The 17068-nt window shown below is 40.9% G+C and overlaps 1 protein-coding gene across 2 annotated transcripts in view; it reads left to right on the top strand.

Annotated features, from left to right (window-relative positions):
* SLIT2 (slit guidance ligand 2) overlaps positions 1-17068 on the top strand; it is a 180909-nt gene that overhangs the window by 95699 nt on the left and 68142 nt on the right. For both annotated transcript variants that reach the window (XM_081332747.1, XM_081332746.1), the window contains exons 5-6: positions 5602-5673; positions 15184-15255. In XM_081332747.1, the coding sequence (XP_081188873.1) occupies positions 5602-5673; positions 15184-15255 (144 nt within the window). The remainder of the gene's footprint in view (positions 1-5601; positions 5674-15183; positions 15256-17068) is intronic.

The following is a 17068-nucleotide window of genomic DNA, read 5'->3' as shown; positions in this document are numbered from 1 at the left end:
CCTGAATTCAGAGCAATTCCACCTGCCTTATTGTGCAATGAGGGACACCGCATTCCTGAAAAAAAGCAGGAACTTCTTTTACAGCTTCAGAATTATGAATCCTGTAGAAAAACTTTTGTCAACCTTTTTACCCTTGTAATAATAATAACAACAAGAAAACTAATAATAAAAATAACAACAACCACTTGAACACCATTGGCATTGACAAATTCGCCATCAGTCAATTGCAAAAGGCGGCCTTACTAGGAACTGCTTCCATCCTGCGACGAGATCTGTAATACCATCAAACATCCACATCTGCCTATCCCAGGTCCTTGGTAAGAACTCGATAGGTAGACAAAAAGGCCAAATCCAGTCTGAACATCTGGCTGACTGTGCGATGATTATTAATAATAATGATAATAATAATATGATGATGATGTTGGAAGGGACCTTGGAGGTCTTCTAGTCCAACCCCCTGCTCAGGCAGGAAACCCTATACCATTTCAGACAAATGGCTGTCCAGTCTCTTCTTAAAGGCTTCCAGTGTTGGAGCATTCACAGCTTCTGGAGGCAGGTTGTTCCACTGGTTAATTGTTCTAACTGTCAGGAAGTTTCTCAGGTGTCCGGGAAGTCTTGCATAAAAATAGCAACAAATATGAAAATTTCACAATACAGTTCAAATCTAATTTACACAATTCATGTTTGGCAGTATTCCCAAGAACAACAAAGCAGCAGGCTAGCGGCTTAGAGACAACATGTAAAAAAATTAAAAAAACATTTGTTCCCTTCAATCATGCTATCTTGCAGATCTTCAGTTGAAAAAAGCCATCCTCTTTTTATCGTGATGTTTTAATGGGAAACTTTCATGGAAAACCTGAAATCAAAGCTTTCTTATCATTACTGAATGTAGAATTTTAAAAATATATGTCTTTGCTATCGGCCGTTTGTGCCGTATAAAGGCAGTGCATTATTCCACACGTCAGTTTTCCATATATCAGCATTACAAAAGTTTGTGCACACTGTAATAATAAGTAAGCAATGGGATAGAAGTCTGTTGAAGATATATAAGGAAAGCATCTTTAATTAGTTGTGTTTTTTATATAAAAAAAGAAATCAAATTTCTCTGACGGGTTGATTAATAATACATCACGCGCTTAATAGTTATTCATAACGTTGCATTTTGTAAGATGGAAAACTGCATAGGCTGCTCTGTCTGTCTCGGAGTGTGATTTTTCTGAAAATCATGTTTACTGCTTTGCTTTTTTTTTATCATAATCACTATTTGTTTTCCTGAACCGTTGCAACTTTTTTACAATATGAACAGTAAATCTGCTTAAGAATTTAATTTTCTATAATGAATAATATTTATGGCCTGCTTAAAGCAGTTTCATGCTGGGCACTCTCGGAAAATTAGTCTAAGTGCATTTCTGGAGACATCAGAGAATGGAATTGATCTACTTCAAGAATTACTAATATGCCACTACAGTTTATTCCAGGAATAAATAGGAGACTTTAACATTATCGAGTTTGTATTTCACCAATGTTACATTACAGGGACTACAAAATAAAAATGTGAACTCCAGAACTTAAGAAAAAGGTTTGGTGTTCAGTAAAATAGCCTCTGAATTATAGTAAATACCCAGAGCTTTAGATCCCTTCCGAGCCCCCGGTCAATGCTAGAGAATTATTTTAGTTCCCAAGCTAGTTTTATTCTTTCACCCATGTTGCGCAAATATATTACAAGGAAATGTTACATGCACCTCGCCGTATCATAATTTATGGAGATAGACACAGAATTCCAAGTTAATACCAGATGTAGCTTTATAATATCGATATAAAAGTGTTGCAGGTAGATGCAATTAAATAAAGTCAAATGACTTCAAGAATTAGAGTATTAAGCGGAACAGCAGCTTTTCAGAAAACAGAACCGGCCCCATTAGGAGTCTGAAGGCTTGAGCCCTCCTAGGTTCGTTGGCTTTGCATGCAGCAGCAACCCAGATCGAGACTGGTGGACCGATGACCACTCATAAATGGTCAGCAGGTTCTGCTCCCTTGTGTGTCCCTCTTTCCGTTACCACTTTGGCGGTGAAACGTTGCAAGAAGCAAACCAAGTTGAAAGAATCCTAAGATTCTCAGCATTTCTCTTAGACTGATTTCTGTTGGGTTTCCGGCTGGCTGATTTCCCCTTTGTCCCTTTATTTATTTTTATGCGATGGAAGGTAGAGTGGAAAGGGCATGTTAGCATTCAGGAGCCCCACCCTTTGTTTATTTTTTTAAACAAACAAACAAACAAACTGGTTCTGCAACCTGAGAAAACTTTTTGGGAAAGTTCTGTCCCAATCATCTAAAAAGGCTTTGCAACTGGCACCGGGAGATTGTGGACTATAAGACCATTTTTGGAGCCAATTGCTTTTTACCATTCATCGTGGGACTCTTTTTAGACATTAAATTTCTATTGTCGGGACAGCACCGATAGTCTGAATTACAACGGTTCGTTTAGTGACCATTCAAAATTAAAAGGGCACCGAAAAAGGGGCTTATTGTCCGTTGCAGCATCCCCATGTGGTCACGTGATCCAAACTCAAAGGCTCGGCAACTGGCATGTACTTATGACGGTTGCAGCGTCCTGGGGGGGAGAGGTCACGTGATCCCTTTTGCGACCTTCTGACAAGCAGAGTCGATGGGGAAAGCCGGATCCACTTAACAACTGTGTTAGTAATTTAACAGCTGGAGGGATTCACTTAACAACTGCGGTAAGAAAGGTTGTAAAATGGGACAAAACTCACTTAGCAAGCATCTCACTTAAGAACAGAAATTTGGGGGTCTGTTTTAGTCGTAAGTTGAGGACTGCCTGCGACGTGGAAGGCTTCCATGTCGGGTGCTGAGTTTGCTTCCTGCTTTCTACTGTGACCTCAGAAAATAAGCGAACTTTATTCCTTCCTCCACACCAGGCAGTCTCTGCAAAGTATCGAAGGCTTTTGTAGATTTATGGCACTACTGATCAGTCTCTTAAGAGAGGTTAAGCCATAAAGGGAAAATAAAATTACCAGTAATTAAATTTAGAAGCAGGTATGCCTACCACGGAAAATTTATTGTCTTAAAGTAATGTTGATTTAACTGTTCAGGGGGAAAAGGGGTCCTTTGTCCCAACTTTAGAGGAGCGTGATTTTCACTACTGCACACGGCAATTTCCATTTACACAATTAAAATAATAGCGCTCTGTGCTTTGTAAAGTGAATTGCGTATCTGACTGAGATATTGGAGGGGCGAGTAATAAAAATAGCTGCAGTGCAGAGCTGACTTCATCGCAAAGAGCTTTCTCGTAGGTCTCTCTGTTCATTCACAAAGTGCAGAAATGGCATCCATGGTGACTATTCACTTAGAACTTTTCATTATGAATTCAAAATTTAGCATCATCTATTTTGAATTGGATTCGGACAGCCTGCTGTTTGAAAACAGTCTCAAAATTTGCAAGATTACTAAAATCTGCATGCAAGCTGAGGTAGAGGACCTGGCTCACATCCTATTTGACTGTTGTCTGTATAAGAGGGTGAGAGACAGGTATCTTTGTCTATATACCAAATGAATGACCCATTGGGATCCCCATATCAAAATAACTTATCTTATGTCCGGTCAGAACTTGAAAATAACATTTAACGTAGCACAGTATTTAAACAAAATGATCCGGTTAAGATCTGCATATGTGTGACTGATTGGGGTAGATTGCAAGGGCGACTCCGAAATATAATGTTATCATATTTTATCTATATCTTAAATTTGTATTTTATTACTATTCATCTTAAATTGTATTTTATTTTAATTCCATTTTAAATTGTATTTTATCAAATTCCATTTTGGATTGCTTTATCAAGTTTTGGTGACGGATTGTTGCTGGAACTTTGCACTTTGATATGGCCCAAGGGCTAATCAATAAAGTTGTTGTTGTTGTTGTTGCATGCAAGCTGGTGTTTGTTCTAGTTTATCCTTCAGTTAATTTCTCTCATACACAAATGTAAACTAATACACACTTTCATAAATATGTTTTGCAGTCTGTGTAGCAATGCTACAAATTCAACAACTAATCAAAATGGGATGTAATTTCCAGGGTAAATTGTAAATTCGGGGATAAAACTTTGTTTTATGTAGCAAATTATTTACTACGTGTTAACTGTTCTCTGTATAACTTCTGTGCTGGGTTCCGTTTTCTGGAAGGAAATGTTAACCTTAAAGTAAACACTTTCACCCAGGTTCAGCTAAAATTCAATGCCTTCCCTCCAGAGTTGAGAGCATTTTACAGATGTCATCCTTAGTGATTTTTTAAAAAACTTATTTGCAATTCCCAGTTACACACCCTCGTTGTCCTTTCCATTTTGAATGGTTTAGCAGGATATCTGAGAAGCAGTGGAAATATCTGGAGAACTGAAAGAGGAGAAGTATCTAATTGGAGAGGCAGATTTTATGGCCTGTTTGTTTTTCCTCTTAAATTTTAAGCTTTAATAATCCTTTTTTTTACATGTGTACTTTGTTTCACCTTTCATTCTAAGAAACAGCGAATTCCAGAATTTCGTGGGAATAGAAAATACTCAGCTTTACCTCTGAATCTATAGAGCTATGTTTAGACAACCCCCACCCCCCAAAAAAGATCTTTTCAAATTTGGCTTCTTTTAGTAAAATGGCTTGTCGACCCATTTTACGGGCTTAAAGATGTTGGTGGATTGGAGCAACCTGTTTAAGCGAAGAGTAAATGATATTTCCTGGGGTCTGAACAAAGTTGGGGTTTCCTGAATTCCAGTTTGAAAGAAAATTAAGCATAAGAATACTCTCTCTCTCTCTCTCTCTCTCTCTCTCTCTCTCTCTCTCTCTCTCTCTCTCTCTCTCTCTCACACACACACACACACACACACACATACAGATGAGTTGTGTTTCTCTAATCTATTTTAACTATCTATACAGAGAGATATCGCTGTGTGAAATATAGTCTAATCACCCACCCACTATGAACTCCACTAGAAATTGTATTAAAAGGAAACAAACTCAGTGCCAACCTAGAGGTAGTAAGTAAAGGTCACAAATACACACTGCAGAAGCGAAATACACAAATAGCAAGCATTTTGGGGAAACTAACTTTGCCAATATTAATGTGAGCTGAGGAAGGGCTTGGTCCAAATTCCACACAGGATAAATTATTATAAATTACTACGCGAGAAAAATTATCACAACCAGCAAGGAATTTATTTAGCGTATGGCTGGTCACACACAGAATTAAAAGCACTTCATATTTACAAGTTAGAACAAGTTACACGTGCCTCCTGGGTGGTGCTAAATGAGTAACAGACGGACTGGTAGCCAGACATCCGCGAGGATCTCCTGGCTTCACACACAACTCCACCAGCAAGGAAAAAACAATGATTAAATATTCCTGTAACTCAGTCTTTAAAATGTCCCTTATGTGTAGGAATTGGGTGTTACTGGGTGGATTTTGTACGGGGGAAGGGGCAATTGGTAAGCTCTCAGAATACAAAGCAATCTGTACAAATAGAGTTAATTGTTTGGCTTGATTTGATATAGCTGTTCTTAAATGAAAAGAACTATTGAAAAGTTATTTGTTATCTTTTTTAGGGACCTCAGTGAAAACCAGATACACGCCATCCCAAGGAAGGCTTTCCGTGGAGCTGTTGACATTAAAAATCTGTAAGTATTCCTTCCTTCCTTCTTTCCTTCCTTCCTTCCTTCCTTCCTTCCTTCCTTCCTTCCTTCCTTCCTTCCTTCCTTCCTTCCTTCCTTCCTTCCTTCCTTCCTTCCTAATATAGCTGCATATCTCAGACTCTGGATGGCTTACGAGATTAAAAAAAACCCTCCCCTACCCAAACAACTCCTGGTGCCCCCAAAAGACTGACTCAACTCACCAGCAAATTTCCTACCGTCTCCCCCCAAATTCAGCCACGTCTTCAGTGCTAGCAGGACTGGAACCAGAGGGATTCTCGCTGACTTTAGGGGGAAAAAACACAACAAACCTAATATTATAAAAGGAGTATCTTCCGGTATAGCATTGGTTAATAATTGTTATTGGACGTGGGTATGTGTGTATTTATCCATGTGTCAGATACACCCACAAACCCGGGGGTACCTCCATTATATACACAGTCCCAACACATGAAAATTTAGTTTGAATGATCAGAACAGGCCAAAAATTTAAACCTATTTATTTATTTATTTATTTATTTATTTATTTATTTATTTATTTATTAATTATTGGGACTTATATGCCGCCCTAGGAATTGGACAGAATTATGAGGAATCTGAGCTCCACCACTTGTTTATTAGACCCGTGCCCTTCTTGGCTGGTTTACTCGGCTCGAGAGGGAACACGAAGCTGGCTCCAGGCGGTGATATCTGCCTCCTTAAGTGAGGGTTGTTTCCCCTCCACATTGAAAGAAGCGGTGGTGAGACCCCTCCTTAAGAAACCTACCTTGAACCCAGCTATATTAAACAACTTTCATCCGGTCTCCAACCTTCGCTTACTTGCAAAGGTTGTTGAGAGTGTGGTGGCGCATCAGCTCCCTTCGGTTCTGGAAGAAACTGACTATCTGGACCCGTACCAATCGGGTTTCAGGCCCGGACACAGCACGGAGACGGCATTGGTCACTCTGGTAAATGATCTCTGGAGAGCTGGGGACAGAGGTTGTTCCTCTGTCCTAGTCCTACTAGATCTCTCAGCGGCTTTCGATACCATCGACCATGGTATCTTGCTGCAGCGTCTCAGAGGATTGGGAGTGGGAGGCACGGTTCTTCAGTGGTTCTCCTATCTCATGGGACGTTCGCAGTCGGTATTAACAGGGGGGCAGAGGTCGAGCTCGAGACCTCTGACTTGTGGAGTTCCTCAGGGGTCGGTCCTTTCGCCTCTCCTGTTCAACATCTACATGAAACCGCTGGGAGAGATCATTCGTGGTTTTGGAGTTGGGTATCATCAATACGCTGATGATACCCAGCTTTTTATTTCGACCCCAAACCACCTCATTGATGCCCTCGATGTGATGTCCCGTTGCCTGGAAGCAGTTCGGGTCTGGATGGGGAAGAACAGGCTTCAACTCAACCCTGACAAGACTGAGTGGCTTTACATACCGGCATCTCGGCATATTCAGAACATTCCATCTCTTTCTATAGGGGGTAAGTTATTACCCCCTGTAGATAGGGCCCATAACTTGGGAGTCCTCCTAGACTCACAGCTTTCTTTGGAAGACCACATAATAGCTGTGACTAGGGGAGCCTTTGCCCAGGTTCGCCTGGTGCGCCAATTACGGCCCTATCTGGACCGGGATGCCCTGCGTTCAGTCACTCATGCGCTCGTGACCTCTCGTTTAGATTACTGCAATGCTCTATACATGGGGCTGCCCTTGAGGACCACTCGGAGGCTCCAACTGGTACAGAATGCAGCTGCGAGAGTTGTATTGGGAGCCTCCCGATACTCCCATGTTACACCTCTACTCCGTGAGCTGCATTGGCTCCCAGTTATCCTCCGTGTGAGATTCAAGGTGCTTGTAATGGTTTTCAAAGCCCTACATGGCATGGGTCCGGAGTACCTTGGGAATCACCTGCTGCCGGCATCAACTCCCCTCCGCCCGGTACGCTCCCACAGAGAGGGCCTCCTAAGGGTGCCACTGTTCGGAGAATGCCGCTTGGTGGCTCCCAGGGGGAGAGCGTTCTCTGTAGGCGCCCCTGACCTATGGAACCATTTACCGGTTGAGCTCTGGATGGCTCCCGACCTTCGCTCCTTCCGACGCGATCTAAAAACATATCTATTTAAGCAATCCGGTCTGGTCTGACGGGTTTAATTTTAATTGTGGTTTTAACTTATCTTCTACATTTGGGCAGTAGGGCTTAATTTATTCTCAATTTTCTGTATTTGTACATTTTGACATTTATGTCACTGTTCACCGCCCTGAGTCCTTAGGGAGAAGGGCGGTATACAAATCAAATAAATAAATAAATAAATATCTCCCGAAGGACTCAGGGCGGCTAACAACAGTAACATATAATAAATACAGAAGTTAAGATAAAAAATTAAAATTAAAGGCCTCTGTACAATAAATTAAAATTAAAATATATTAAAAGTTAGAGTTAAAAATTAAAAACATAATTAAAATCCCTGTCAGTCCAGGTCAGCCAGGTGGAAAAGGAGTGTTTTGAGGCCGTGGCGAAAGGACCGGAGATCCGGGGCCATCCGAAGCTCATGGGGGAGCTGGTTCCACAGGGCTGGCGCTCCCACAGAGAAGGCCCTGCCCCTGGGGGTTGCCAGCCGACATTGTCTAGCCGATGGTACCCTGAGGAGGCCTTCTCTGTGTGAGCGTACTGGGCGATGGGAATTCATTCCTGGCAGCAGATGATCCTGCAAGTATCCCGGTCCTAAGCCATGTAGGGCTTTAAAGGTAAGTACCAGCACCTTAAATCTAAATTTAATATTTAATTTTAATTAATAAATTTAATTTAAATTTAATACTATTCTCTAGTATATTGATTTTCCAGTTCAGTGGTAATGAAAAATTAGCGTATAAATGAAAACTTTCCATCTTCATAGAAAATACTTTAGTTACAAACTGAGTGAGATTATATCTATCTATATCTGTCTGTCTATCTCTATCCATCTATCAATCCATCTATATCTATCTACCTACTATCTGTCTATAATTTATATGTGTATATGTGTGGGTGTGTATGTGTATGTATATGTGTGTGCGTGTGTGTGTATGCTTAAATATGCATATATATACACACACACTGCAATTACTATTAGCTACAGTCAGTTTCGTTAGTTACAAATACTGTAAAACTGCGTCTCTGTGTAAACATATTTACTTGCTAAGTCATGTTGCTAAATGCCAAGATTTACAATAACTTAACTCTCTCATGTATTGTTATACCGCTGGTCCTTGTTTAGCCGTCACAATTGGCAGCTGCCACTCAGTGACAGCATAAGTGAAAATCGGAGCTGACTGTCTGACCTCGGCAGTCCTTTGTTGTACAGGCCTGTGAAGGTCACAAATAGGAAGATTGGTTGAAAAGTTGAATTATTTATTAAATTTATATGCTGCCCATCTCATATTTCGAGGCAACTCTGGGCTGCTTAGTTAATGTTTCATCGCTGGAGAAGAAGTTTCCTAGATAAAATAGACCGGCCACCACACTGTAGAAAGAGCGGCTGGCAATTTTACTGATTATTTTCTTCCTGAGTCTCCCTCCCCCCCCCCATCCAGGGGCTTTTCCCACTGGAATCCACGTTTCTCCATCTTCTTTCCATCCAGGGCCGACAGAACCATCAGCCTTCTTCAATCTGGAAGGAGCCTATAAGAATATAGCTTCTCTCTAGATTTTGAACGGCTGAAATGACAGTTTTATGTCCACCTCCCCAGCAAACCTGAAGGGCCATTTCACTGTTAGCATTTTTTTTAAAACTAAGAAATATTTTTGTCATTGAGATGATTTAAAACAGAAGGACATTAGTACATAGAATATTCCAAAAGAAGCAGCCCTTTTACTAAAAGTCAGAGGAAACCAATTTGATTCTTAAAAGTTAAGCAAAAATGATTGTTTTGTTTTGTAGATCCGGCTGGATTTAACTTACATATTTTCAATCTCTTTTTCACCATCTTTTGCCATTATTGCATGCCCCTCAAGTAAAGCAAAAGAAAGAGGAAACAATACATTTGAACCAGCATCTTGTTGCCAAGAAAACGGATTTTATTCCAGGGCTTGATCTCAAGTGAAGAGAAAAAATAACTTTTTGCAAGGAAACAGGAAGTTTGAAACTCATTTTCCAACTTTGCCACAGTGGCATTTAGAAGGCATTGTGAAAAGAAATATTCCTCCCCCCCTTTTTTTTCCTAATGCACCTGAATTCTTGCCAATTTGGGGGGGGGGAAATTCTGCCTTTCAATTCTTTTAGGACAAGATTAGCTTGAGTGCACTCTATGCTGTTAAATCCTTTCCCTTTGTGTATAATACAGATGATTTAGGAGGATTTGTGTCAGGGCTGATTTATATATTGATAGCTCAGGATAATAAGAAATGAGCCAACATACTTCTCAGCCTTTTATAGATGAACCTGAAGACTGCATTAGGCAAATTTGACAGCATTAAAAGATTTTATCAATTTGTCTCGGAACAATTTTTCTTTTGTGTTGTGTCAAGTGATAACATTCTATGCCATCATTCTAATTTAATGGCTTTGATAAATGGCTCCAGAGGTTAAAGAACTAGACTGGTTATATTATTTTGGCCTTTTAAAATAAAAAGCCAATTAACTTAATTGTGAAATGTCCTTAATTATTGAAAATGGCAAGCTCTTGAGAATGTGTGTGTGTATTTAAATGAACTGCAACACAAACATTGCACTAAAAGGATTAACTTCGATGCCTGGAAAATTATAGTTTTTTGCTTATATAAGTATTTTGTTGCAGGAACAATGTAAGGGAAAAAATATATAATTCGAATATAACTTATTTTCCACAATTAGAACTGGTGAAGAGCTGCTCCATCACTGGAGGTTTTTAAGAAGAGACTGGACAGTCACTTGTCTGAGATGGTAGTGGAATTTTCCTCCAATGCTAGAATAGTCATTGCCCTCCTAACCATACCCAAGCACTCCGAGTTTGTTGGCAAAGTCCATTTTGCTGTATGAGTTCATGGTGACCTAACCCTAACCCTAAGTGGAATTTTCATCCAATGGGATTTTCCCATGTATTTTACCAGGAAACATAGATAGGGCAGGCTAGAAAAGTCAGTGCCCTCGTAACCATACCCAAGCACTCCGAGTTTGTTGGCAAAGTCCATTTTGCTGTATGAGTTCATGGTGACCTAACCCTAACCCTAAGTGGAATTTTCATCCAATGGGATTTTCCCATGTATTTTACCAGGAAACATAGATAGGGCAGGCTAGAAAAGTCAGTGCCCTCGTAACCATACCCAAGCACTCTGAGTTTGTTGGCGATGTCCATTTTGCTCTATGAGTTCATGGTGATGTAATCCTAACCCTATAGGCCAGGGGTGTCAAACTGCCGGCCCGTGGGCCGGACGCATCACATGGAAGCCACTCTCACCCCATTGCTGGCAACGGCAAAACAGTCCCGATACGTTGCATTTGGTTTTTCTTGTCTAAATGTAGAACTTTAATTTTCTCACCATTGAATTTCATTTTGTTAGATAGTGCCCAGTGTCCAAGTCTGTCAAGATCCTTAAGTTTCTCTTCTGGAGGGTTGGCTGCAAATTTGATGAGTTCCTGTTCTATCCCTGCACTTCTATATACCTGTATGGATTTTATGCATACAAATACATTTGGTTACATATGGAAATGTGGTCTTTTACCTTGACAGGAACTTGTGAGTTGTGTGTCAATAAATAGGGTCAATTGTACGCTACCAAGAATATTTTGTCTACTCAGAAATTCTTCTTCCACACTCAGATCTAAGATTACGATTCACAGTGTATAATATAAAACTCTGTGTTGGCTATTAGGAAGGTATACTGTATTTTATGTAGCTGCATGAAAGAAAGCAGCCACAAATGTATTTGCAGGAATGTACACAATTTTTTAAAAATATATTAGTTAAGGTATAGTTTGATGGCATCCCAGCAGCATTTTATCTTGAGACACGTTGGGTCATGTTGGTTAGTATTTACAAAGATTAGTTCCAAGATATGCCATTTTTGTAAGTAGACAGATGGAAAAATACACAAAGGAAGAAACCATTTGCATATCTCTGCAAAGAAAGCTGCACAGATTTGTCCCAGAATTCCCATGAGGAGTTGAATTCAGCTTGAAAAAAAAACCTACCTTTTTATGCCTCAGAGGAGGACTTCTTAATGTTTCTCTGCCCGTGAACTCCTCCGAGGATTTGGGTGAAATCTACAGATTCCCTTCTCAGAGAAAAGCTAGAATAAATTATCTAAATATAGGTATCATAGGAATACCTGTAGGAGGCCACTTAATAATTAAATATAGTTATTAAAATATTTTTAAAGAAATAAGTAATCTATCAAGGTGCCTGGTTTTTATTAATCCATTACATCAGGGGTGTCAAACTCAATTTCATTGAGGGCCGCATCAGCATTGCGGTTGCCCTCAGGGGGCCGGGTGGGTATGGCCAGGGTGGGCGTGGCCTACTGGGTGGGCGTGGCTAGAGTGCGTATGGCCTACTGGGTGGGCGTGGCCAGCTCTACATCCTTCGCATCAAGGGTGCCTATGGGGGCCTGGGCAGGAGTGGGACAGATCTGGGGGTCTCTGGCAGGAGGAGGGTCTCTGGGCCAGGGCCAAGGCAGTGGGGGCCTTTCCCTCACTGTTTCCAGGATGGCTTCGCGGGCCACATGAAACCACTTCGCAGGCCGGATCCGGCCCCCGGGCCTTGTGTTTGACATGTCTGCATTACATTGTATTAGTATTATTAGTATATATTTATATTTGTGTGTGTGTGTGTGTGTGTATGTGTGTGTGTGTGTGTGTGTATAAATCAGTAAAAATAAAATAAAATAAAAACAAAAACAAACAAAAAAACCGATGAACTCCGGGATATAAGATAAAAATTCTTTATTGCTGAGCTTTCGTCAATTTTTTTTCTTATATCCTGGAGTTTATTTTTTATTTTTTATTTTATTTTTACTGATTTCAAATGTCTACACCTGGGATTCCAGTTTTTAAATTTATTACACACACACACACACACACACACACACACACACACAGAGAAGAGGGGGTCACGCTATTTTCCAAAGCAGCAGAGGGCAGGACAAGAAACAATGGTTGGAAGCTGATCAGAGAGAGAAGCAACCTGGAACTAAGGAGAAACTTCCTAACAGTGAGAATAATCAACCAGTGGAACAGAAGCTGCCTCCAGAAATCGTGGGTGCTCCATCACTGGAGGTTTTTAAGAAGAGACTGGACAGTGACCTGTCCGAGATGAGCAGGGGTCCGAGGTCCCTTCCATCTCTGTTATTCTGTTATCCTGCCACAGAATAGAGGGATTCTTCTCTAAAGCCAATGAGGACAGGACAAAAACAATGGGTGGAAACTGGTTAAAGAGTGGTCCTACCTGGAACTTTGGAGAAACTTCCTGACAGTGACAACAATTAATCAGTGGGAAAACGTGGCCCGTGGAGTTGTGGGTGCTCCATTGCTGAAAGTTTTCTAGAGAAGATTGGACCACTGTTTGTCTGGGGTAATATAAGGTCATTTGCCAGGGACAGGGGGTTGGACTAGAAGACCTCTAAGGTCCCTTATAGCCATACGATTCTGTGAAAACTAAAAGACTGCACACCCTGACTGCTCACGTTACGGGTCCAAGGCTCAGGAACTTGGAATTGCGTGCTTAAATTTAGAAATACAGACGTGACAAGACTTGTGGAATCCTTGCAACTAAATGGGCTTGTAATTCATTTCTAAGGACCCACTGAAGGAAACGTTTTGCCAAGCAAATGCTCTGAACTATGACGCGGACGCTCCCAACGGGGTTAGCGTGACTTGGGTGTTCCGTTAGCGTGACAGAGGCCGAGTCCTCTCCTCACGTTCTTAGTGCAAACTTTATCTTGGTGGGTGGACAAGGTGTAACCAAGTGTATTTGGGTTTGGAGTTAAACACACTGGAAATTAAAGCAGGATGCTTGACACCTTTGTAGGCCCAAACTATTCAATCAGCTGAAAGTATACATTGAAGGTATCCCTACTTAGTAATGATACAAATGCAAAGGATTAATCTTTCCAGCTCCTGTCAAAATACACTTAGAGATTGAGCTTTATATCAATTTTTGGCAGAGTTTTCATTTAAATAAATATACTGTATATATTTACTTCTCACTGGTGTCCAGTTTGCTAGCGTGGTATAAGAGAACCAAAATCAAGTTTAGATGTCGATGTCTATATTCATCTTCCTTAGAAGAAAATAACAGTGTGGATCGAGGTAACAAATACACCCACAGGCACGCACAAACACAAATATATAGAGAGAGATAGCTAAACCTATTAATCCAAATTTGGGATGTTACAGGCAATCCTCGACTTACAGCAGTGTGTTTAGTGGCCATTCAAAGTTACAACGGCACTGGAAAAAAAGCGACGGATGACCATTTTTCAAACTTACGACCATTGCAGCATCGCCAGAGTCACGTGATCAAAATCCAGAGGCTTGGCAACTGGCATGTACTTAGGACGGTTGCAGCCTCCCGGGGTCACGTCATTCCCTTTTGCGACCTTTTGACAAGCAAAGTCAAGGGGGAAGCAGCTTCACTTCACAACCGTGTTACTAATTTAACCACTGCAGTGATTCACTTAACAACCGTGGCGAGGAAGGTCGTAAAATGGGGCAGAGCTCACTTAACAAACGTCTCACTTAGCAATTTTGGGCTCAATTGTGGTCATATGTCAAGGACCGTAGTCTTATTGATGACTTACCTAGAAACAATAGAGAGGTGTGTTTGTTTTGCAATAGGTCAACGTTTTGAATTAGAAAATGTAACAGTTTACAAAAGCTGATTGGGAGATATTTTTACCGTAATGTTTTAATTTAGTAATGCCTGGACTCCACCCTGCGTGGGTCTATAATCCCAGCCGTCCTTGATCTGCATCGGGGCGAGAGAAACGCCAGCCTCGTTCCCAGGCTGGGGTTTATTTTCACAAACTGTGACAGGCACAAATTTTATTTCAGGGGAGAATTGGGAAGACAATCCGGGCAGTGTGGGCACCCCAGGATCTTGGAAAGAGGCTGTCTAACTGGGGGGGGGGTCTTTTTTCCTGCTCCTGCCAGTGAAATTAACATGCAGCTGTGCTCCTCTGATAAATGGATTCTGTTAGGTCACCGAGGGGATGCACGACATTAAGTGATTTACAGCCCCTTACCTTAATGAAATTGTTTCAGCAAGATGACGCTGAGAGCTTTTAATGGATAGCTTTTCTTGATGTAATGAAATTGCATTCCTTTGGCATTTAATATAAGGTGCAGTTATTATTTACTGGAGCTTCCCAGGGCTCTTGCCTTTTTGCACACGGCGTGCAAAAGAAAAAGGGATTTTTGTGATCGCATCCAATCCGGGAGGCCAAAGCGTGGAGGGAGCCCCATCCCAGCACGCAAGGCCTCCGTCTCCCGAGCCCCATCTCTTGGGAAGCCTTTCTTGTTTCCAGCCTCCGCCTGCTTCACCTCTCGTCTCCCACTTTCTTCAATAGGCAACTGGATTTCAACCAGATCAGCTGTATCGAAGATGGAGCGTTCAGAGCCCTGCGGGATCTGGAAGTGCTGTGAGTATCGCCTCCTTCTCTCCTCCTCTCAAACGGGGAAGTCGGATCGGAGAAGCTTGCCTGGTAGTTGGAGTTGTGGAGCGTCAAAATGCTTAAGAGCAAAGTGACGCCACAGAAGAAGAGGCGCTGCGATCCAAACGGTTTGACGTGTCCGGGGAAGGTGGTCCTTCACCCCCGACCCCGTCAACCTTTCCAAAATCTCCTTTGAAAAGCAGATTTAAGGCTTTGATATTCCAGTTTGTTTTTCAGTCCTTGTGTTCTGCATGGTTCAGACCCGTGACCCTCCTGTTCTTTTCCCGTGTAATTGTTTTGTACCGAGCAAAGGGAAGCCGACGGTGTAGTTAAGCAGGATATTAGCTGGTCCCTGGGCATGGATGCGGTTTCCCCTGTGGGGGATGGGTATTTATTCACGGGTGAAGGATCTTCAGCCACGCCGTGCAAGCTGCTAGTTGTGGAACAGCTTAACAGAGGTCACGAGGACTTTCTCATCAGATACTATGCAGAACAAAACCAGTGCTCTGAAGTACTTTTTGGAAACCCCAACCGGTAAGGTGGGGCCTTTTTCTGCAGTGAACAAACCAACCTTTTCATCCCCCAAACCTCTTTCCAACTGTTGATGGTGAATGATAATTGCCCATTAATTTTGTGAAATCATTTGCATGCTGTCATGGAACAATCAACCAGTCTGAACTGCATGCTCTTTGGATCAGGAAAATACTGCATACCCAACACTTGTTAAATATGAAATTTCTCTGCAAGACCGTGTCACCTCTGTCAGCCTACAGACATGCTCTTTTTTTTTAAAGAGTCTTAAAAACTAGTTAGGATACCGAGATTTTTCTTAAGCTGTTTTATAGGTGAGATGTTTTTATCTTATTTCATCTTTCATCATTTCATTTCAAAATGGACTTTTAAAAAAAAAATTAAAAAAATATATATAAAAAGCACCAGAAGTCAGATGAAAATCACCAAGATAATCTAGTTTGACAGCGTAAATGAACACTTCCCGTGAAAAATTAAAACATAACCACAGCTGCTTGACGCTTTATTTTTTAAAAAAATTCTTAAGGTACAATTTGTTTTTGTTTTTACACAGATATTTGTATTTATTCACTTTTAAAGTTGGATTTTTCAATGTATGGACTTGGAAAGTTCTGTAGATTTAAATCTTTTTTTAGACTTTTCCATTGTATAGATGAAATTTTGATCCATCGGTGAAAATAAATTGTCCTGTTGAAAATCTGATTCAGTGAAAATTGTGCAGAGTCTTTAAGGCCAGAGTAGTTAGAAGATGGTAAAGATTTTTAATTCTGGTTGTACCCTGCCTTAACTACTTATTTCCTTTTGATTAAACCATTCCTGTTTATTAGATAAGAACAAAGAATACAAAATCTGCACCTAGTTGAAGGAAGATGTAAATGCAGTTGACTGGTGATTGTGGTTTTCTACAAAGCAAGCAGAGGAGTTGTGTCAATTCCTTTCTTTTCATTTTTGCTGTTTTACAAAACATTTTTTAAGGATTAATTCTCAGTTCTGCTAATCACTTAAAGTTAGTCATTAATGATGGAGAGTAGATTACCCAAAGGATTCAGAAACGTTGTGGAATCTCTTAAGAAACGCCCAGATGGAGATATTCAAAAATACTCCGATAATTCAAAACACTTCGCTGTGCAATTGCTCTTTAAAACTAATAATAACTTTTTGATTTTTATTTCTGGCTGCAAATATGTCTGTGGAGATTCTCTGTCACCCAGATCATGATTGCCCACAAAGTGCTTTTTCTCAAAAGGCAACTGGACCGTTTTTGTTTTTC

This window comes from Vipera berus (assembly GCF_964194415.1).
Source record: "Vipera berus genome assembly, chromosome: 7".
NCBI lineage: Eukaryota > Metazoa > Chordata > Lepidosauria > Squamata > Viperidae > Vipera > Vipera berus.
The sequence above is the reverse complement of the archived record's forward strand: the minus strand, read 5'-3'. Positions and strand labels throughout refer to the sequence as shown.